The sequence below is a fragment of the Nanorana parkeri genome, unplaced genomic scaffold (genome assembly GCF_000935625.1).
Source record: "Nanorana parkeri isolate BGI_ZX_2015 unplaced genomic scaffold, ASM93562v1 scaffold166, whole genome shotgun sequence".
Taxonomy (NCBI): domain Eukaryota; kingdom Metazoa; phylum Chordata; class Amphibia; order Anura; family Dicroglossidae; genus Nanorana; species Nanorana parkeri.
Genome location: NW_017306434.1, coordinates 916,532 through 938,624, shown reverse-complemented (window position 1 = coordinate 938,624; position 22,093 = coordinate 916,532). Strand labels below are relative to the sequence as shown.

Here is a 22,093-nt window from a genome sequence, read left to right as displayed (position 1 = left end):
GGCAGGCCCTGGCCGCGCCCCTTCTCATCTGCGCCTGAAGTGCCTCGCTCGCCCCATGGTAGCTACAGCTCTGCTATGTAACTATGAAACTATGTAATTAAAGGCTCCCAACTCCCTAAAGTGATATTTTACCGCACCTGTACATAGGAACATTAGATGGTAAGCTTTTGGGGACAGGAACTTCTGTATATTCTATAAAGGGCTGTGTAATAGGTTCCATCTGTAAGCGATGCAAAAAAAAAAGGACAAGCAGACAGAATTAAAAGCATAAATATATTTATTCTTTCAGAAGAGCTCTCGTCTTGTCATGGAATCTCATTGTCGGTCTGCAAAGAAGGAAAGATAAGATTAATAATTATTTTTTGTTGCTCATAGCAACCATCCAGAATCTTTGATTCATTTTCAAAGTGCGGGCTGTAAGATGGATAACGGGATGCTAATTGGTTGTTGCTATAGGCAACACAAAATTATTTTTATAGCACCCTTTTAAACATATATAGGGTCATATCAATAGATGTGATCAATCAAGAGCAAAGGTTTTGACATTTCACCCCTTAAAGTTGCTCTAAACCCCAATGGGATGATATTTGGGATGACATTTAATTTAACAAGTACCTTTGTTTCTATTAAATACTATTTTCACCTTGTCCAGGGGCGATCATCCACAGGTAGCTGCAGCATGTCTGATTACATGCAAACGGCCGCTATTTGCATAAGTCTCATAGAGCCATTCGTGAGACTCGTCCAATCGGCCCCAATGGGGCCTTAAAATTTCATGTTGGGTAATAAAGTTCCTCCTATAATAATATATCCATACAGTTTCCTTTCCTGAGGCTGAGTACACAATGCGTGACTTGCAGTTCCAGTTTGGTAATGTTGAATACATAAGCCCTTTTTGTTCTGTATGGATAGGATCTCCATGTGACTATTACTCAAGTCAAGGAGCCAAATATGTAGGAGGATTAAAAAGGCCCACATTGAAAGGGAGAAAAATGAAATACTTTATAAACGATGAGGAAATATGTTACTGCCAATAAAAAGCTGACCCTGAGCATTATAAAGTGGATTTGTATGTAGCAGGATGCCCCTCCCGGACTCACCTGTAGGCGGTGGTAGACCCAGTCCAGTAATACAGTGAGGTTTGTGTAAACTCCGGGACGGTTGGGTCGGCCACAACCTTCTCCCCAGCTGACAATGCCAACCTGCCACCACAGGCCTCCTTCCTGGCACACCAGAGGGCCTCCGCTGTCTCCCTGTTTTATAAAGGGAGTACTGTGTCATTATTCTGTATAACTGTATTGTAACCAGAATAAACCAATCGTATCTATTGATTAATGTATTTCATGTTTCATCTCTAAACTGAACTCTGAACACTGTGGCCCAAAAAAATGTCAAGCAGAGGGCAAAGGATGCATCACCAGTATTGCCTGTGGTCTCCCTGCAGCTGACCTTCCCCCATTACCATGCTTTCTTCTGTACTGTCTTTGTATGAAGGCGACCAACTTGGTAGTGGCAGGGCTTTGCGTCCTCATGTCAGAGCCTCCAGCAAGGAGAGCAGTGAACATTATAGTAGTCAGGGCCGTGCCTACCTTTTTTACCACCTGAGGTGGCAAGAAGAAAGGGGCCAAGCTGTCAGTTGGGTGGCCGAGCTGTCAGCGGGGGGTTGGGAGTGCTCTTTGTGGGCGTGCTAAATCGCACCCCCATCCCCGCACCCAATGAAATGCCGCCTGAGGCTACTGTCTCATGCTGCCTCATAATGGGGATTCCCCTGATACAGTAGTAGTGCCATCACCCAATCTTATTCCCAATCTCCTTAGACTAGCAGTCAGAGGCAGCAGTGCCTAAGATCCCACACTGCAGATATACAGCTATGGGGCTGTAGACACAGGAGTGTCTTGGCACCCTCACATATCACGAAGTACACTGGAATTCAGGACAAAAGGTAATATTTCGGGGTGCTGCATGGCCAGAATTAACATTTTTAAATGTTCCCTATAACATAGCAACATTTTTTTGGAGTTCAAGTACCATCAGACTGACCATTTTGTAGTCTACAAGATGCAAACCAATGTAAAAGAGAATCCTTGAAGACTGATGATGCCTCTTGATCCGATCATCTTCCTCCTTCCAGGGGTTTTCAGGAGTCCCTCCAGCGCTGGTACCGTTCTCTGATCCAGCACAGACTGCTGTGTCTTCCTGTCCCACGAGTCTGCGCGCGTGCCGGCTGCGTGCATTGACTTACCCTGTGTCTCTCCTCTTCTCCCGGCCGAAGATTTCTACTGCACCTGCGCCCGCCCCATGATCCTTCGCAGACGCTCTTCGGACGGGAGCGAGCGGCAGAGACACAGGTAAGTGATAACCTTTTTGGTGACCTTTTTTAAAAATGTTTTTGCATATATCTTCTGCATGCTAGCAGGAGATATAGGCAAAAAAAGTAAGGTTTTATTATCCTTTAAAGATAAGATTCCACTTTACGTGGCTGGTTATGAGGGCAAAGGATAAACCTGTTATATGAGAGCTCTGTGTTTCATATATCTCTACAGGCTATGCGGGATCTCCACTGGGTAGCCAGGGCAAAAACAGACACTGGACCTGTGGCATTATAACTCCTTTACTGAGAATGGAACAATAATAAAGTGGACTCAGATGGAAAATACTCCTAAAAGACAAAAGAAACATACCAGGACTGATTCAAAAAAACCTAAGACAGTCAAACGAGTGTAAGACCATATTGTAGTTAAGGCCTGGCTAGTAGCTCAGGACTTGAAATTTTGAGCCCTGTTGTAGCCTATGGTAACCAATGAGAATCCTTCTCCAACTTTTCTATATAATGAAAGGTGAAGTCTGATGGTTTGCCATTGCTGACAACTCAACTTTTAGGCTCATTTTATTATCCAAGTGTGCAGGGTGTGACATAGGGGTAATATAAAGACAGGTTATGCTACTTGAATATACAGTACGTGGAGATAATAACCTTCTGAATATTGGATCTTCTGGATACCTCTCTATAAATGGACCAACATGAGTCGCAACTGCATTCGTAGGTTTGATCGGATCTGGATGGACCGGGTGAGGGCTAGGGGACTCACCCTAGAGAGTCCAGATGGGGCAACTCCCCACTCGTCTGTGTCTCCTAGCAGCTAAGGTGGTCCTGGTCCTCTACAGGGTTTGGAGGTCCTAGTGAAACTGCTGCCTCTATTGTACTTATTAGATATGTGTACCGGCAAAAAAATTTGTTTAGTTTTGATTCAGATTTTGCGTTATTTCGTTTTTCGGGATTCGGGTCCGAAAATCAATTCGTTTCGGGATTGGGACGAAATTCGTTAGCGGTAGTCTGTACGAATTTTCGTTTGCGGGCGAAGTTTTGTTGCAGCCCTTTCCTGCCCTGTGCTTGGATCAAGGGTCTGGTAGGAATGTTATGAGAGACCCCAGGTTTTTTTTTGCTTCAATTTTATGGGGGCTGGGGTTCCCCCTTAAAACTCCTACCGGACCTAAAGGGCCTGGTATGGATTTTGGGGGGAACCCCACGCACTTTTTTTGTTTTCCTTAATTTTAGGGGGTGGTCCCTTCTAAAATTCCTACCAGACCTAAAGGGTCTGGTATGAATTGGGGGGAAACGTTTTTTTTTTTTCTCTAATGTCACTTTGCTGCAACGAAAATTCGTCCACAAACGAAAATTCCGCTAACGAAATTCGGAATCGGAAATTCAGATTCGTTTCCATTCGTCATTTCTGTAATTCGGATACATGCGAAAATTTGTCCGAATAACGAATCTTCCTGAAACGAATCGCACATGTCTAGTACTTATTGCCCACTGATGCCTTTGCTGCCTCTATTGATTACTTGACCTGTTGATGCTGATTTGCTGTTTCCCCCCCCCCCCCTTTGTCCTTTTAATGCACCCTTCTGATATAGTACCCAGGGAGACCCATACTCTTGTTTTTTTTATTCCTTTACCTGTGGTCCACACTTCTTTGTGTTTTGCTGTGATTTCTATATGTTTGTTTTTGGATTTTTTTTGTATTATAAAACTAATAAAATCTACCTGTTAGAAAATAAAAAAACAAATTATTTTACATCAGGCCATCTTTTAATTAAACCGATATGCCAGCTTTCACCCTGTCCTGCCAGCTGCACCCCATGTCCTGCTCCTCTCCGCTACCAGAAAATCAAATGTTATAGTCCTGAACCAATAAATGTACAGTGGTACCTCGGTTCACGAACGCTTCTGTTCGCGAACAATTCGGCTTCCGCATCGGGTGACGAACACAACCGCAGCCATCTTCCCTGCTCTGACACATGGTTGTGGCTTCACCTAGTCGAGTCCATAATAGAAGTCACCAGCACTCGATGATATGGGCAGGGTCCCTTCTTCTGGGCGACATAGGTTGATATGTCGCCCAGAAGAAGGGACCCTGCGTGGCCCCGAAACGTTGGCTGTATGACGCATGTGACGATTTAATAAAAAGTGCATTACTTCTTGCACACATCATCGAGTGCTGGTGACTTCTATTATGGACTGTATCTGACACGGCGCCATCCGTCACTTCAAGCATCAACCTTTCATCCAAGGTCTGTACGCTGTATGGAGTGCAGGTGATTTCGTATTATCGATTCCTCTAGTTGAGATCGCGGTCTGATCACAGTTTGAATCGGGTTGCGACCAATTTGGTTTGCGACCAGAATCGTGAAACGAATTAAGTTTGTGAACCGAGGTACCACTGTATTATATAACAGTTATATAACAGTTCTACACCAATACGTTTATTATGTAATAGCCCCGAACCAATACATGTATTATGTAACAGTTTGGCACCAATACATTTATTATGTAACAGAGCAAAACAGAGCGCCTCCATCGTGTAAAAAGTCATTTATTTAAACGGCAACACAGCTGAAATTGTACTCACAAGAAGGATCGATCAATAAAAGCATGTAAGACGATGCAATGGAAATCTCTGGCAGCGGGAGTCTCACAGAATGAAACAGATCAAAAGTCCTCTGCCCCTATGAGTTCGAACGGTCTACGCGTTTCAGGGGCACTCCCCCTTCATCAGAACCTGCTGAATGAAGGGGGCGTGCCCCTTAAACGCGTAGACCGTTCAAACTCATAGGGGCAGAGGACTTTTGATCTGTTTCATTCTGTGAGACTCCCGCTGCCAGAGATTTCCATTGCATCGTCTTACATGCTTTTATTGATCGATCCTTCTTGTGAGTACAATTTCAGCTGTGTTGCCGTTTAAATAAATGACTTTTTACACGATGGAGGCGCTCTGTTTTGCGTTGTACTTCCCAGATCGAAGGTCGTTTTGACCGGTGGGAGCTGCCTCATCTGTGTTTCTACTAAACGTTCAAATTGGCCATTCTCTGGTAACCGGCGGCGCCGGTATTTGTTTGGTTATTATGTAACAGCCCTGAACCAATAGAATTAATATGTAACAGTCCTGATCTAATAAATCTGTAATCAATCAATGTTATTTACAGGAATTAGGATAATAAGCTTTGTTATCAGCAGACTATATAGCTATTCTATTTATTTAGCCTCATTAGCCTTTGCGGTAATCAGACCTTTTCGAAGGAATCAAAACAACCCAGGTCACCAGATATGAAAGAGACGTCAGTCATAGGAGGAAGAAAATCGATGAGAGCAAAGGTAAGTCAACTCACTTGCTATAGTTTTATTTCAATATAACTTTTATGTTATATTTTCAATATAGCATCAGAGTCGCTTTAACCTTAAAAGCTAAACTAAGTTCCATAGCTCCAGACCCCAACACCATCCTAACCCTTAATCTTATCCCTAACACTAGCACAACATTCTCACCACTAGAGGGAGCCAAGGAGCATTGGAAATTCTTATGCTCCTTAGGCTCCATGTAGGGGAGAGAATGCCATGCGAACGGCATTCGCTCAGTGTAGGTCTTGGGGGATGATTAATAAAAAATAAACCTTTCTGCATCATGGTTGTGTTATCCTGATCTGGGGACCTTTGCAGGAAGAGACACCAGAGCCAATCCGCTGCCGTGCCACTGAGAGCTACTGATCCATCTGAAAACTCTCTGACCCCTTGTAGACCTTGTGTTTGGTAAATATGGATCAATAGATTCCTTCAAAGGGTGGATGCACAAAACCGTTAGGATTGAAAACCATGGGAAAAGTGAAAAGTAGTTTTCTTTCGACGTAGCAACAGACCTTTCCGAGCTACAAGTAACATAACTGATAATCAATATATAGAAGTATCCATGGCTAAGCAAACCAATGAAATACTGATTAAAGACTTGCCATGTTTGAAAGTCCAATTGATTTTACCATTTACAAACATTACTGTAACTCTAATTATGATGTCGATATGTTAATAGGTTACCTCTGATCTGACCTAAAACCTTCTTGTAGTTTCTAATGGCAGAGCTCTTCAGACCTCGAAATACAATTTATTTAGAGTTTGATGAACAATTTTGACTCTTGTTAAAGGCCAGGTGTGTTGGCGACACATCACCAAGGAGAAGCTTTCACTTACCTAGATGTAATTGTTCCCTCGATGGCCCGGAATCTTACTCACTAGCAAAGGGGACAGCAAGGGAGTGACATCTCTCTGGTCCAGATAGCAAAGAAGCAACTCCATAGCAAAAGGTAAGTGGTCTGGCGAGTTGATGCTAGCGATAGTTTCACTTAGTTTCCATAGGTCTTATTGAAGCAGGAAGGGTATTAATATAAACATCGGCTGATCTCCTAAACCAGGCACATAGAATTGTTTTGGGTTTTATCAATGGGATTCCAAAGAAGCCGTGGTGTGTCTTTAGCGGACACCGTTATTGCTTCATCATGGCTAGGGTTGAGCAAATCAATAAACCTAAGTTAGAACTCCCAGCCAATGCAGCTGGCTCACTTTAAAGGAGAACTATGGGGTTAGGCCTTTTCCCCATAGCGTCCTCCCGTCAACCTAAGCTCAGTATACCGCGTGCTGCAGCTCGCGGTATACTGAGACGCCACAGTATACCGCAAGCTACAGCTCGCATTATACTACTAAGACGCCGCAGCTGAAGCGGATCCCGACAATTATGCCGGGATCCGCCCTGCTGCGTGAGTGACAGCTGGCTCTGCCTATCTAGAGGCAGAGCCAGCTGTACCCGCCCCCTCCCCCGTCCAATCCGCCAGTCAGCGCTGGCGGATCGGAGCGGGAGGGGGGAATCCAGCCCCTAGCCTGTCACGGCAGAGAGCTGTGACAGGATCGAGAGGTGAGCGAACGCCGGTATGTGTTCACTCACCTCCCGATCTACTGAGCCGACCTGTGACCGTCTCATTGTCACAGGTCAGCTAGAACTATGAGGTGAGTCAAAAGCACTCACCTCATAGTTCTCCTTTAAGTTAGGGCTGACCACTTACCAATCATCTATTGACTCTGATGAGTGCACAGTGGCAACCAAAGACGCCCCCATAGAGGATATCATCCTAAATGACATAACATTTTCCTGAAGAACCAATGGGGATCTCACTTTTATCACCCGCCTTGTAAGAAAGAACTACACTTCCTTATTATGGGTGCTATCTTTACAGTGATATATAGTACTTCCTTATGAGGGAAGTGATGTGTTCCCTTAAAGTGACCTATCCTGTTTGGGGGCCAGTGCTCACGCTGCTTTTCTGCTCAGTAATGATCTCATAAGTGTCTTTTGATACTCATTGTACCAGTTTAATATTATGGCGGTCAATGTGAAGATTTGCCCTGGGTCAATGGTGGATTGCATTTCGTACTATCTCTAATCATGGCTGACATATGAAGCTCCAGGACAAAAGCTCTTATTGCTCAACTGTGATTTGTGTGGAGGTAGAACTGCTGAACACATGTGCCAAAAAATATATATTTGCACCCCGTTGACATGGAGACATCATGGAACACAAGTAAGGAAGTGGTTGAGATAGTCAACAAAGGTTGGAGATCAGTTTTTGGGCCCGTCCATTCATCTACTGCTCAAGTACAAAAACTTATTTATTGCAAATAGGTAGGTTAATGGATAGACAGATATTTAGAGTCAGATAGATAGTAGACATGTGCAATTCGTTTTGTTCCAATCAAAATTTGGACAAATTTTCAGAAATTCGGACATTCGTACACATCCGAATTTCCGAATCCCACTGCATCTGAATGTGTCTAAATCCGAATTTCCATTTCCGAAATTCGGATCCTGTGCAAATTTCGTTCAATGATTGCAACAAAGATCTGCGCTTATGGAAAGTGGACTATCAATAGTAAGCCTAAAGCTGCTATGAGAAGTGGTAAAGGTGAGGTGTGGGTGTAGTCACAGCGCTAAAGGTTTAAAATAAATGGAAAATAAGTATAAATATATAAATATTAAATATATAAGGATTTACAATGAGAAAAATAAAATGGGTAACCACCCGGTGGAAAAGGTCTTCAAAGAGACCTAATGATGTGAATGAAATGTGACAGACAAAAGTGTCCGTTGAAAACTAAACATGTGCTGATGTGTAACCATGAAACTCCTATAAACTATATTCCCCAATAGAGTACCAAGGTGAATAAATACAGTGTAACAGGGTTTGCAAACCACAACGTTAAAAAATACAGAATTGAACGTGTAAAATTGACTAATACATATAAGACCAATCACTAAAAATGTCTCATAGGTGCATCATATCGTGCAAATAACAAATGAAATGAAAAAATGAAAAAATCAGTGGAACAAAAGCATCAATCAAAAATGTATTGATATTGAATGACACACGTCTTTCCAAAAAATCGTGATGTGAGCTAACGAAAAAAGCACAAAAAAATATAGATAAAAATAAAAAATAAAGGAAAAATATATATAAAAAAAGTTTGAAGTAAAAGGAAAATGAAAAATATAAAATAAAAAATTAAAGAATATATACATATATGTTCTAGTGCAAATTCCACAGGTCTTCTTCGCCCGATCTTTAGCCCCCCAAGGGATGGTAACTCACCAGATGGTGTATAGACAGCAAGGTCGTCTCAAAAGGTGTAGGTCTGGTTCCTCAGCTTCCCGATCCGTGCAGGATTCCCCGGCAGTGTAGCGGATGACAGCAGGATTCTTTACCCGTCGCGCTGCAGCGAGTCCGGTTGGATCCCGGCTCCTTCTGCTCGTAAGTTGCTGATGTATTTTTCTCCCAGTCCCGATGATAAATCAAAAGGGATTCAAAAGAGAGAAACAGCCTCCATGGCTGCCAATCTGCTAACCTTTAGAAAACGTCAAGTGACGAAACGCGTCAAGGGGCAGATCTTTCTGACACGAGCAGCTTGGCAGTGGGTTTGTTCTTATTTGATGGTCAGGCCGGCCGAAAAATTTTTCAACGGACACTTTTGTCTGTCACATTTCATTCACATCATTAGGTCTCTTTGAAGACCTTTTCCACCGGGTGGTTACCCATTTTATTTTTCTCGTTGTAAATCCTTATATATTTAATATTTATATATTTATACTTATTTTCCATTTATTTTAAACCTTTAGCGCTGTGACTACACCCACACCAAATTTCGTTCAATAACTAAACTGAATCGGACATGTTACTTTTCTGGCCAATCAGATGTGTTGTTCGGTTTAATGCATTCGAATTGGTCTGAACATGAATTTTCGTTATGGCAACATGGGAGCCATCTGATTGGCCAGAAAAGTCACATGCCGTAGCGAAAATTCGTGTTCAGTATATACATGTAATACTAAAGCTGAGACTGCTAGATCCGAATGGCATTCTGCAACCGAATTTCCGAATTGCATTCGGAAATTCGGATCCCAAATGCCATTTGGGTCTAGGAGCCTCAGCTTTTGTATTAATATATAGTTTTATGTGGTAATCGGAACGGATATACTTTCGTAACTCATCCGAAACTAACGAAATTCGGATTTCGTTCAAATTGAATTTCGGATCCGAATCCTGAAATAAGGAAATATCTGAACCGAACCGAATTTTTCCGCAGCTTACATGTCTAATAGATAGGTATTTGGATCTTGATGAAGAGCAGTACTTGAAGTATCTCTCTCACGGTTCATTATATTTCACTATTATATGTCAGACAGACGCTTCCTGTCCAAATGGTGTCACAAGGAAATGAGAGAGGTGGTCAGGCAGGAAGTGAAGTTGGTGCTCACTGTCCAACACCACTTAGATATAACAAACAATACGAAAGGTTATGGCGTTATGATGAATGCCTCCCACTTCTCAACTGTCTTAGATATGAGCAGCGCCCAGGTCTATGTGACAACAGGATGGGTCCCCACACCCGCCCAATCCTGCATCTAGCATACATGGGCCCTATGCAGCTGTACAATCTGCACATTTAGTATGTATATGGGTATAGCTTAATTGGAATGGAATTTGTAATGTGTCTTTTTGGATAATTGGAGTGCCGTAGCTTTCAAAGAAGTACCTGGCAGGAATCCACTTTCCCATCCAAATAGCCGGCACACAACATTCTCTCGCTGATCATTCCGGGATAGTGAGATGACTGATTACAGATGTCATTGCTGATCAGGTGGATCTTTGCCTCCCGTAGGACTGGAGACAGCTGACCTGGATAGACATGGGATAGACAGAAACTATAAGCCAACCTTGGCCTCCCTTTGCCAGCCATCAATGGCTTGGCGTGACATCTGTTTTTGAGCAGTGTTATTGTTGGGGCCTATATACTATCACTGATGGCAGACAATCAATCAGTGCTCATCAATATGTTACAGCAGACAGCTAGCCATGCACAAGAGCCCATCCACACACATTGAGCCCCTCTGGCTCCTCACCACCCTCGCTCACGTGTCCCCAGCCGCTGATCCAGCAGTTTCCTGTGGCCTGGAACTGCTGATGAGCCCGGGGCAGACACACCGGCCGAAGAGTCTCTGCAAGAAAGGTGGCGGAAGAAGAATTAGGGTATGAACAGCAAAAACAGGTCAAAGCTAAAAAAACAAAGAGTAATATGCAGTATTAAAAGTATTAAGATAAAATAAAGAAAATATCCAATACAGCTCTGAAATACATGCACAATTAACCGTCTTTTGACACTTTACCAGGGCTGGATTTACTCTCTCTGTTGCCCCAAGGCCAGGTTCCTCAATGCGCCCCCCCTAACCGGCAACCCCCCCGTGGAGAATGGCAGACCTGCAGGCTGCATACAAGTGATCTCAGCGACATCGTTGAGATCACTTGTACAAAACAAGTGGCGGCTTCCTCGCTGTACTTTTAGCCCTGCTTGCCCAAAGCAGGGCTAAATGTAGAAAACAACTACCCGCCCTGCGCACGGAACTGCATGTCCCGGGCGTCGGGCGATAGGAATTCCACAACCCTGCTGCCCCTCTACTCCCTGCTGACCCAGGGCCGGGCCACAAAGAGAGGGTAAATCTACCTAGTAGGGACACAGACAGCAACACAAACTTGACAGAGGTTCCAAACCTTCCCTTTTAATTGGTAAATCTTCAAACAAAAGGAGATTTAATTTATCAATTAAAGAGCTATAGTTTGAGTCAACGGGGTGCTTGCCAGACCTCTGCAGAGAGACCACTGCGTCCACACAGAAATAATTGGTCCTTCTTTACAGCATGCTGGTCCCTCTGCAGAGGTCAGGCGTGCACCACCTGCTGATTTAGAGCTAGAGTTCTTGGATTAGCAGATAGCATGAGCTTTGCTAATTGGAGAACTCTTGCTCTGACTCAGCAGGGGGGCGTGTCAGACCGCTGCAGAGAGACCACTGCTTCCCCACAGAGAGCAAGGATCCTTCTCTGCACTATGCTGGCAGGGGACAGAATAATCTGCTCAAGATGTGGCTACTAGAAAAATGTAAGCGTTTGCCCGCCTTTTGTTTTGGTGCACCTGAAATGTATTTAGTTGATTTGGCTTTATATAGGGAACCACTGTAGCAGAAGCACCCATATTGTAGCGTGTGGCTTTCAAATATTTTTGAGCTGCATACGTCAGTGTTTTTCTGTCCAGCCTTTGTGATGCCAAATGTTAATGTGTTTTACTTTATCAGCAATGACCAGCAGGTTTTAGGTTCTCCTGCTCCATCCAGATACATTATCATATTTTACCATAGGATTGACATACCAGAGAAGGCCATAGGCTGGCTGGTTTTGATCAGAGCAACATCAAAGTCATTGGTTTCGGGGTTGTAGAGTCCATTGTAGTAGATGCTGCGGATGGAGACAGATGTCATTGGGTTGAGGGTGTTCGAGCCAGCGTGAACCTTCCATCGACCCACGGTAAGGAAGTTAGACCTGCAATATGGGAAACAGTCAGACCTAGAATGGAGAGTAGGCACAGAGAGAAGGGAAGGCAGCAAGACCGCTGTGGTTGGGGTGGCGGTGGGGGGCACTGACTAAGTCAGGCTACATATGAATATGCTCTATAAATAATAGGTCAAAAGGCACATGCTGTAGCCTTATATTGAAAGGCTGAAAACTAGACAAGGTTTCTATACAGAAAAGAAGTTAAATTACAAAACTATCCTTGCAGTGGGGCTCCCCCAGCACTGGAAAGGTTAAATGCGTGTTTTTCTGCCTACAGTACTTTTAAATGCAGTTTTACTTACCTAATCCCTCACTCCCACAGACTCCTTCTCTCTGTGTGACTGTTCCCCCAAAGCCACTTCTCTTTGGCGCTCTGTCTGCTGGTTGCACTATGATGTCATCATATACAGTGCAGGACCAGCAGTAAGGATCCTGAGGACCACCTAGAGAGGGAAAAGGAGAGCGCCGTCTGCCGGAGGAGTGAGGGGTATTCCCATTATCAGGGGCGGAACTAACGGCGGTGCAGCCAGTGCGGCCGCCCCAGGGTTCAAGGCTGGGGGAGCCCACTGAATGGGGGGAGGTGGCCGGGGCTGGGGCCCAGCACCGCCGGTCCGGCGGCGGAGGAGGCCAATCCCCAGCAGTGGCGGTCCGGCAGAGGAGGAGGCCAGCAGCGGCAGGTAAGGAGCTGCATGTGCAGGGACCAGCCCACCTGAGACCCTGCAGAGCCCACCATAGAGAGTCTCCGTGGGCTGTGCAGGATCTATGGTGGGCTGTGTGGGGTCTCATGTGGGCTGGTCGAGGTCTCAGATGGGCTCTGCAGGATCTCCGGTGGCCTCTGTGGGGCCTCAGGTGGGTCCATAGTCCAGTGCGTTGCTGTGTCCAGAGTCCAGTGCGTTGCTAAGCCCAGAGTCCAGTGCATTGCTATGTCCAGAGTCCAATGCGTTGCTAAGCCCAGAGTCCAATTCATATACTGTTCTGCATTGCTGTACAATGCATTGCTGTATAATGTATTGCCATTCTGCATTAGAGTGTAAGCTCCTCTGTAGAAACTAATGTGACCGGCTCAGTGTTCTCTGTACAGCACTGCGGTATATGTCAGAGTTATATAAATGTACAATAATAGTGTGAGACTGTGGGGGGACATTAGAGTGTAAGCTCCTCTGGTGCAGAGACCGCTATAACTGGCTCCGTGTTCTCTGTACAGCACTGTGGTATATGTCAGAGCTATATAAATGCATAATACTAATAGCATGGGATCATAGTGGGACATTAGAGTCAGGGGTGCCCCGAGGCTGGGTGTCACACTGAGCGGAGACCAAGTGACACCCCGCCGTGACATCATTGCCGCGCCTGGCGTCATCCCGCATGCACGGTCATCCTATTGACGCCTGCCGGTAGCCATCTTGGCAGTGGACGCCGGCAGAGAGAGGAGGGGACGTTCAACCGGCAGGATGGAGGGGACGTTCACCCAGCTATATAATACTTAAACAGAATAGAAAACAATGAAAGTTATCATGCACATCTGCACCTCATGTGCTTTTGTTTAGCAACCTCGCATTTAAAGCAATGCTAGTAAGGAATATTTTAGAACTCTGGTACAGTATACAGCTAGACCGCATATAATAAATAGCTAGAAAATGACTCACAGGACAAAGCAGTGAGCTGCACTCATCACCCACTGCGATGAAATGATGGATCCTCCACAAACATGGCGTCCATCCCAGCGCAGGCTGGCTACCCACGGCCAACGTCCCCAGGCGGACGGAGAACCTCCAACGATTCGCTGACTCTCTGAAGCTGACCGCCCGCAATCTGCGACAAAGGTATTTGAGTGAAAAAAATGTATTTAATTATTTTAAAATGAATACACAACTGCAATAAATGGTGTTTTTTTTTATATCTGTCTGGAGTTCAGCTTTATGTGCTGCATTCTTCACCTATTGCAATGGTATCAATGCAAAGAAATAATAGGATAACTCCCTATCGCCATCTGCTGGCCATAATCTATACTACAGCCATTGCAGCTTCCAATGCATCTCCCAGCTGCTTGTCGCAGTGATCACTGTCTTACCTGTGCACTGCAGTGACACTCCCTCCTGAGCTGGACATGATTCTCTGTAAAACATATAAAAAACAGAAGATCTCAGGATGTACTCTGCTCCCAATTTCCAGCTAGACTGAACATTGTGTGTGTGTGTGTGTGTGGTGGGGAGAAGCGTTGGATTGTAAGCTCTTCGGGGCAAGGAATAATCAAGTCTAATAAAAAGTACATCTGCAACTGCAATTAGAACTTTCCGTATTGCCAACGGCAGCCAGTTATTTTTAATCTGAGAAAGAAACAATAAAAGTAGAACTGGGATATGCACAGGGGTAGTCAAATTCCGGCCCTCCAGCTGTGGTGGAACTACAAATCCCATGAGACATTGCAAGATTCTCACAGCCACAGACATGACTCCCGGAGAGAGATGCATCATGGGATTTGTAGTTTCACCACAGCTGGAGGGCCGGAGTTTGGCTACTCCTACGATTAAGCCATAGCAACCAATGAGACCAAAGCATGCACAGTCTTGAAAATACTCTACAGCTGAAAGTTGAAACCTGATTGGCCGGTATGATTCAGTTCACCGCAATGCTTTTATTCCACCGTAATAAAACATCTAATCAAGCGGAATTTCAGCCATAACTAGCAGAGTCAGAAGGAATTAGAACCTCTATCAGGATCTTATTGCTGCCGGCATCTTCATTAGCGAGACTCATCCTCTCCATTCTCCCCGTTGAACTCTTGAGTGATGGGAAATCCAAAATGTTATGGTTGTCACCAGAATAGGAGTAGAGGGGAAATCTTCCAACCAGTGGCGTCACAAGGTGGGTGCGGCCCGCACCCGGGTGACACCATTGGAGGTGTGACACCAAAATGGCTGATAGTCATTTTGCTGTCACCCCCCTCTGAAAAGTCGGGCGCTCGGTCATGGACCGAACGCCCGACAGTATCAGGAGAGAGAGGAGGGGACCCGGCGGCATACCTTATCCCGCCGAGTGACTGTCCCCTCCTCTCTCTGCCGGCGTCCATCACCAAGATGGCCGCCGGCAGGTATCGAAAGAGTGCCGCGCGTGCGCCATGACGTCACTCGCATGCGCAGTGGCAAATCGGCGGGGTGACACTCGGTAACCGCTCCGTGTGTCATCCAGCCTCGGGACGCCCCTGATTCCAACGGGTACATCTGTTCCAGTGATCAGTGAATAAACTCTCGCTTTGGGGAGATTTCCTCTCACTTCCTGTCATTTCTTTGAGACAGGAAGTGAAAAAATCTTCCTGATGTGGACACAACAACAAACAAAAACCTGACAGATGTTCTATCCCTTCCCCATTGAATACAAACTCTGGGGGACACAGCCACATAGAAGTCTATGGGGCTGTAACGCACAGACGTGGGCAGGACAATTAAGACTTGCAGCACTGCATGTGAACAAACAGTTGAACTGCGCCCATCAGATCCAGGTAAGTATGCCTCTATGGAGGGAGGGGTAGGTTAGGTCACGGTAGAGGGGCAAAAAGTATAAACACACTTTGCTTTAAAGTACACTTATCCTTTAATATGGTGAAAGGCAATTTTGTGGGTTCGAGCCCAACATAAGAATGATGGCCCACAATTAGTTAAAATGCTTTTTTTTAAAAACTTTTAGATAGAGTAGAGAATAGTTAAAACCCTGTTATTTTTTTTAATTTTTTTAGCTATGGGGAGATGTTCTTTCACTTCCTGTCCAGGAGACAATCTCTAAGGCAGGGGTAGCCAAACTCCGGCCCTCCAGCTGTGGTGGAACTACAAATCCCATGAGGCATTGCAAGAGTCTCACAGCCACAGACATGAATCCCAGAGAGATGCATCATGGGATTTGTAGTTTCAACACAGCTGGAGGGCCGCAGTTTGGCTACCCCTGCCCTAAGGTAATGGGAAATCCCCTCTTCGACAGTTGTCACCGGAACAGGAGTCCCCATTGGATGACTATGAAGACGTCTGTGTCTACTTGAGTCAGGCTGCCCTCTAGTGTTAATGTGTTGTCACTTACACGGGGCTCAGGAATGCCTCGAGGTTACTGGGAGGTCCTGTAGTTTTGTTCACCACAGCAAACGACTCCAGGCAGGTGGCATCGGTTGTGTTCAGTGACACAGGAGATGACAATACAGTGTTGCTGTTACAGGGACAAAAAAGAGAGACACAGAATACAATTGTCACTTCCATATATACAGCAGAGGGGAAACAAACTGCAAGCATAAAACTACAGTGGTACCTCGGTTCACGAACGCTTCTGTTCGGTTCGCAACCAGAATCGCGGAAAGAATTAAGTTCATGAACCAGGGTACCACTGTACTGACTGGGGGCATCACACCGGGTGACCCCAGAATAACTGACAGTCCCACTGAATGAACGTTCCCTCATTTCTTTGCCAGCGTCCATCACCAAGATAGCCACCGGCAATGAAGTGCACATGATGTCACTACGCGCGTGCATAATGACGTCACGTGTAGACATAATAATGTGCACACCAGGTGACAGCCGGCGGACGCACCAGGTGACACCAGACCTGGTGATGCTGCTGCTACTGACTCACATTACAGAGTCATGCTACTCTACTCCAGCATTGGCAGGGGTCTGCTAGTCATGTTTTCAAGTCCCCTTCAAGAAATTAGAGGTAAAAAACAAACAAACTCTTTAGGCAGAACTCCGGCCTTCTCTTCAGTCCTGCACAGTTGTACCGGCTCCATTCCTGGACTGAAATGGCTTCCTCTGATTTCACTGCACACTCTGAGCTTCTCAAAATGTGCTTTAGACGCTGCAGCAAATCAGATAGAGCCCGCTTCAACTCTTAGCTGGAGGACATCCAGTATCATCTAGCTCATGACTTGCCAGCCTGACTGTCCCTGGCCCGCCCCTTTCATTTATTGGATATTAGTTCCTTCAGTCAAGGAGGCTCAGTATCACATGTGGGTGGTATCTAGGTTGGTCTGCATACAAACGAAGCCTGCCTAGGAAATCCCACTCCTCCATACCGACATCAACCCATCGAGTCATTTTGATATTTCCATAACGCCTCCCACTGCAAGGGTAAGTTTTTTCATTTGCCGCCTGGGGTTCTTCTTTAATTGATTAGATTGGGTGGGTTTGTATAGTGAAAAATGAACGTGTGAACGGCCAGAGCTCCATGTACCATAATGGCACAAGGAGGCCATTGCTTAGGGCAGCAAAGAGGCAACACCAAAAACATTACATTTCAAAAATATCCGTGGGCACCATTATCCTACAAGGCACAGAAAAATGCAGCGTGGGTGCATGCAGGGCCCCCAGCATTCAAAATGCGTTGCATTGTAACTATATTCTTGGAAAATGTAGCGCTTGCTAAATTTACTTTGCATTAGGGATGCACCGAAACCGATACTGATATCAGTGCCGAAACCGAGTATTTCGTCCAATAGTCGTACTCACCCAAATGCTCCGATACTTATCCCGTTACCGAAACTTCCGGTCAGATGGAGATTTCCTCTGACCGGCATTGCCGCAAGGTAACATGGACAGTCAGGAAGCCGGGCCTTGGGTAATGGCTCGCGGCCCGACCTCCTGATTGGCCGTGGAGCCATCCATGCTGTTTGGCCAGTTCGATGCTGATTGTCTGGGAAGCCGACTTCCCAGACAATCAGCTGGCCCCTGATTGGCCAGGAAGCCAGCTCCATGCTGATTGGCTGGGCAGCTGGCTTCCTGGCCAAACAGCATGGAGCCGGCTTACCGGGCAATCAAGAAGTCGGGTGGCAGGTAATGACACGCTGCCTGGCTTCCTTATTGCTCGGGAAGCCGGCTCCATGTTACCGGAAGTACCAGAATCAGTACTCGGTATCTGCGAATACCGAAATATAAATATCGGTACTCATAATCAATACCGAAAAGCCGGTATCGGTGCATTCCTACTTTGAATTATTGAATATTCCTGGGAGACTTTACTCAGATTAGAAAGAATGAATAAATCAAATGGCAGATCACACTTAGGCCTTGTTCACACCAAATGCAGACCAGATCTGCATGAGTTTCTGCACACGCAGTGCAGTGGTTTGTGCCGCATTTTTTGACGCGTTTTTGATGCGTTTCGGGCCGTTTTTGGTAAAAAAAGATATATATTTTTGCAGTTTAAAATGGGCTTTCAGTGCGTTCCACGGTGTTTGCATGCGTTTGCATGCGTTCCAGAGCAGGTAAAGTAGGGCTTGCTGCAGTTTTTTTGCATGCTCTGGAACTGAACGCTGCGGTGTGAACTAGAGCCCAAAATACCATTGGAATACATTGGACGCAGTTTTGATCCGGTCTGTAACTGCTCTGCTCCTGGAACGTGCTTGGTGTGAACAAGGCCTTAGCGGGGAGATTTTCCGAAATCCCACAGACAGAGACACACCGAGTACCTGCTGAAGCCCAGCTCTCTGCACACTGTCCAGCCATGGGAGGTCTTCCAGCCCTGGTGACACACGGTGTAATAGCGGCCAGCGTGGGCGCTGTACAACTGCAGCAGCGAGCGTCCGGTCAGCAGCAGCACTGGATTCATGTATTCTGACAACACAACCAGAGATCATCATATTTGTCTGTTGCTAGCTTAAAATGCATGTCAGTGCCTAATAAAAAAAATTAAAAAATCATGCACATTTCCCCATGTTTTAACCCTTTAAAAACCCTGCAAGTACAGAAAAACACCCGTTCTGCCAGAAATGCTTTCAGCTCCAACACACAGCATGAGTGGTGTCAGCTCTGCCCAGTTCACTTTTGCTAAACTACTTAAAGGAGAACTATGGGGTCAGGGCTTTTCCCCATAGTTCTCCTTAGGGTAACAGGAGGACACAAACTAGCGTCCTCCCGTTACCCTAAGCTCAGTATACCGCGAGCTACAGCTAGCGATATACTGAGACGCCGCAGCCGGAGCGGATCCCGACATCGATGTCGAGATCCGCCAAGCTGCGTGAGTGACAGCTGGCTCTGCCTATCTAGAGGCAGAGCCAGCTGTACCCGCCCCCTCCCCCGTCCGTTCCGACAGTCAGCGCTGGAGGATCGGAGCGGGGAGGGGGGAATCCAGCCCCTCCCCTGTCACGGCAGAGAGCCGTGACAGGATCGAGAGGTGAGCGAACGCCGGTATCTGTTCGCTCACCTCCCGATCTACTGAGCCGACCTGTGACAGTCTCATTGTCACAGGTCGGCTAGAACTATGAGGGGAGTGAAAAGCACTCCCCTCATAGTTCTCCTTTAAGATATACTTTAGCAGAGTAGCGATTCCCAACATCAAGATGTAAAAATAATAGTTTAAAAGTCTACTTTGTTATCATTATCTGCTTCCTCACCGCTGGCCATGGTCCGGTTGCTTGGCTGCCTGCTTGGGGGGCAGGGGTTGGCACCATCGGTAAGAGAACAGTTTAAAGAGGGGATACAACTCTCTAAGTAGTCCGGACAGGCTTGATGCACCTCTGGCTGGTAGAAGTACTGCACTGTGAACAATAAAAGGGTATTCATTATCATAGGTCAGTCATTGGTAATGGCAGGGGAGTGGGATATACATTGTTGGAACATAACCAGGGAAGACCAGAGGTAACCCACTCCCCTAAACCCACTGCTGGCCACAACCCCATCTCCAAAATCACCCTACCCAAAGGAAGTTAGACTTGAGTAGAGTTGCCCATAGCACCTTTTCTTATAGAAAAACACAAGAATTCTAAATATTAACAGTAACACAACCAGAGAAAGACCCTGATAGGTTTTCAGGTCCTTGAGGGCACCATATGAACAACACCCAACAGCACCAGTTACTGTGTTAGGCCTCTAGCCGCAATGCACCGCCTCGTGGACGATCAGCTGACCACAGATACATGCTGATCCATACCTACCCAGCACCTACAAGTTGACCGCACTAAATAAAGGACACCACACAGAACATGGGTCCTCATCTGTTTTCCAATACCACCATAAGAACAATATCCAATGCCTATGTCTGTGGCACCAGTTCCTATGTTAAACCCTCATTCGCAATAAACTACCCCGGGGACAATGTCAGTTGGCCGCAGACGCACACTGGTCCATAACTACCCAGTCACTACAAGTTGACCACCCTGAATAGAGAACACCACACCGAAGATGGGTTTCCAATCTTTTTCCAATACCACCACATGAACAATACCCAATTCCTATGTCTGTGGCACCAGTTCCTATGTTGGACCCTCAGCCGCAAAACACCACCTTGTGGACAATATCAGTTGACCGCAAACACACACTGGTCCAGAACTACCCAGTTGCTACAAGTTGACTGCACTGAATAAAGATTACCATACCTAAGATGGGTTCCCAACCATATCCCAATACCGCTATATGAAAGATACCCAATCCCTGTGTCTGCAGTACCAGTGATGTATGTTGGGCCCCCAGCCCCAGCCACAATACATCCCCTTGGGGACGATATCAGTTGACCTGTACACACACATACTAGTCCATACCTACCCAGTCCCTACAAGCTGACTACACCGAATAGAGGACATGAAACAGAAGATGGATCCCCAACTTGACTGCAATCCCACCAGATTAAACTGCCTTCAAGGACCCCAACCCCCATACCAGCTTCCTTGCATCCAGACTGTCCTATGTGGGTGGATGGGGGTTAAGCTCTTGACACCTGCAGATCTCCATATGATTTGAACTTGCAGATCACCCCTAGAAGCTCCTCCCAATCAGCCCACTTCCGTCCAATCAGGTAAGTAACCACTAACTTTAAAGGAGAACTATGGGGACAGTGTTTTTCCCCATAGTTCTCCTTAGGGTAACGGGAGGACACAAACAGCTCGCGGTATACTGAGACGCCGCAGCCGGAGCGGATCCCGGCGTAGATGGCGGTATCCGCCCAGCTGCGTGAGTGACAGCTGGCTCTGCCTATCTAGAGGCAGAGCCAGCTGTACCCGCCCCCTCCCCCGTCCGTTCCGCCAGTCAGTGCTGGCAGATAAGAGCGGGGAGAGGGGAATCCAGCCCTCCCCCTGCCATGGCAGAGAGCCGTGACAGGATCGAGAGGTGAGCGAACCTGGTATGTGTTCCCTCACCTCCCGATCTACTGAACCGACCTGTGACAGTCTCATTGTCACAGGTTGGCTAGAACTATGAGGTGAGTGGAAATCACTCACCTCATACTTCTCCTTTAAAGTGATAAAGTCAACAGATTGTAAAGCTATTTCAAATGCAGATTATATAACTTACAATGGGGGCTGCTTCTTGATGTTTAAAAGTTTAAACTTCCTGTAGAATCAGCTGGTCCCCTGAGCACTGGCCCTGCTATCCTGTTCTAGGGTGGCTGCTTTCCCTTGCAGGGTCCTGTAGTGCCACCCTTGTGTGTGCTAGTAAGCTCTGTTTCCATCACCACACAATAAGCAAGGCAAGACACTCCCCCGCTCCTCCTTCCTCCCTTTTACAAACTAGAAGATGAACAGCTGCTGGAGACAGCAAAGTTTTAGCATGACGGACTGTTCTGATAAGACCGGTACAGTGCAGAGGACGGGGCAGCAATCAGGGAGCAATATGCCCTTTTGACTTACGGATGAGAAGGATGGACAGGGATATCGCGACGATCGAGAGGATGATGGAAATGGCGACGAGGATTCTGGACACTTGATGCAGAGAACACAGCGACAACTTATCTTCCGAACTGCAAAGACGTTCACATCTGGAAACATCTGAAACAGGTAAAACCATAGTAAATATAAAGGAGAACTGAGGGTAACATAAGAAGTCTCAGAAGGATTTATTGATTATGTGCCCATAATCAATACATCTTTTGGAGCCTTC

The 22,093-nt window shown here is 46.1% G+C and overlaps 1 protein-coding gene across 1 annotated transcript; it reads right to left on the bottom strand.

The window, feature by feature from the left end:
• Positions 1-305: 305 nt before the first annotated feature.
• LOC108785514 (tryptase gamma-like) lies at positions 306-22,000 on the bottom strand. The gene is made up of 11 exons (XM_018554599.1): positions 21,844-22,000; positions 19,618-19,761; positions 18,694-18,838; positions 16,320-16,442; positions 14,323-14,366; positions 13,898-14,063; positions 12,070-12,239; positions 10,773-10,868; positions 10,406-10,548; positions 1,101-1,253; positions 306-326 (listed from the first exon to the last, which is right to left on the bottom strand). The coding sequence occupies exons 1-11, from the start codon at positions 21,998-22,000 to the stop codon at positions 306-308; spliced, it is 1,362 nt and encodes a 453-aa protein (XP_018410101.1).
• Positions 22,001-22,093: the final 93 nt, after the last annotated feature.

Coding starts and splice junctions, on each gene's coding strand:
- LOC108785514 (XM_018554599.1), bottom strand. CDS start 22,000: ATGGTTTTACCTGTTTCAGATGTTTCCAGATGTGAACGTCTTTGCAGT. Junction 18,839..19,617: donor CAACCGGACCATGGCCAGCG/GTGAGGAAGCAG, acceptor TTGTGTTGTCAG/AATACATGAATCCAGTGCTG. Junction 1,254..10,405: donor GGAAAGTGGATTCCTGCCAG/GTACTTCTTTGA, acceptor TTTATAAAACAG/GGAGACAGCGGAGGCCCTCT.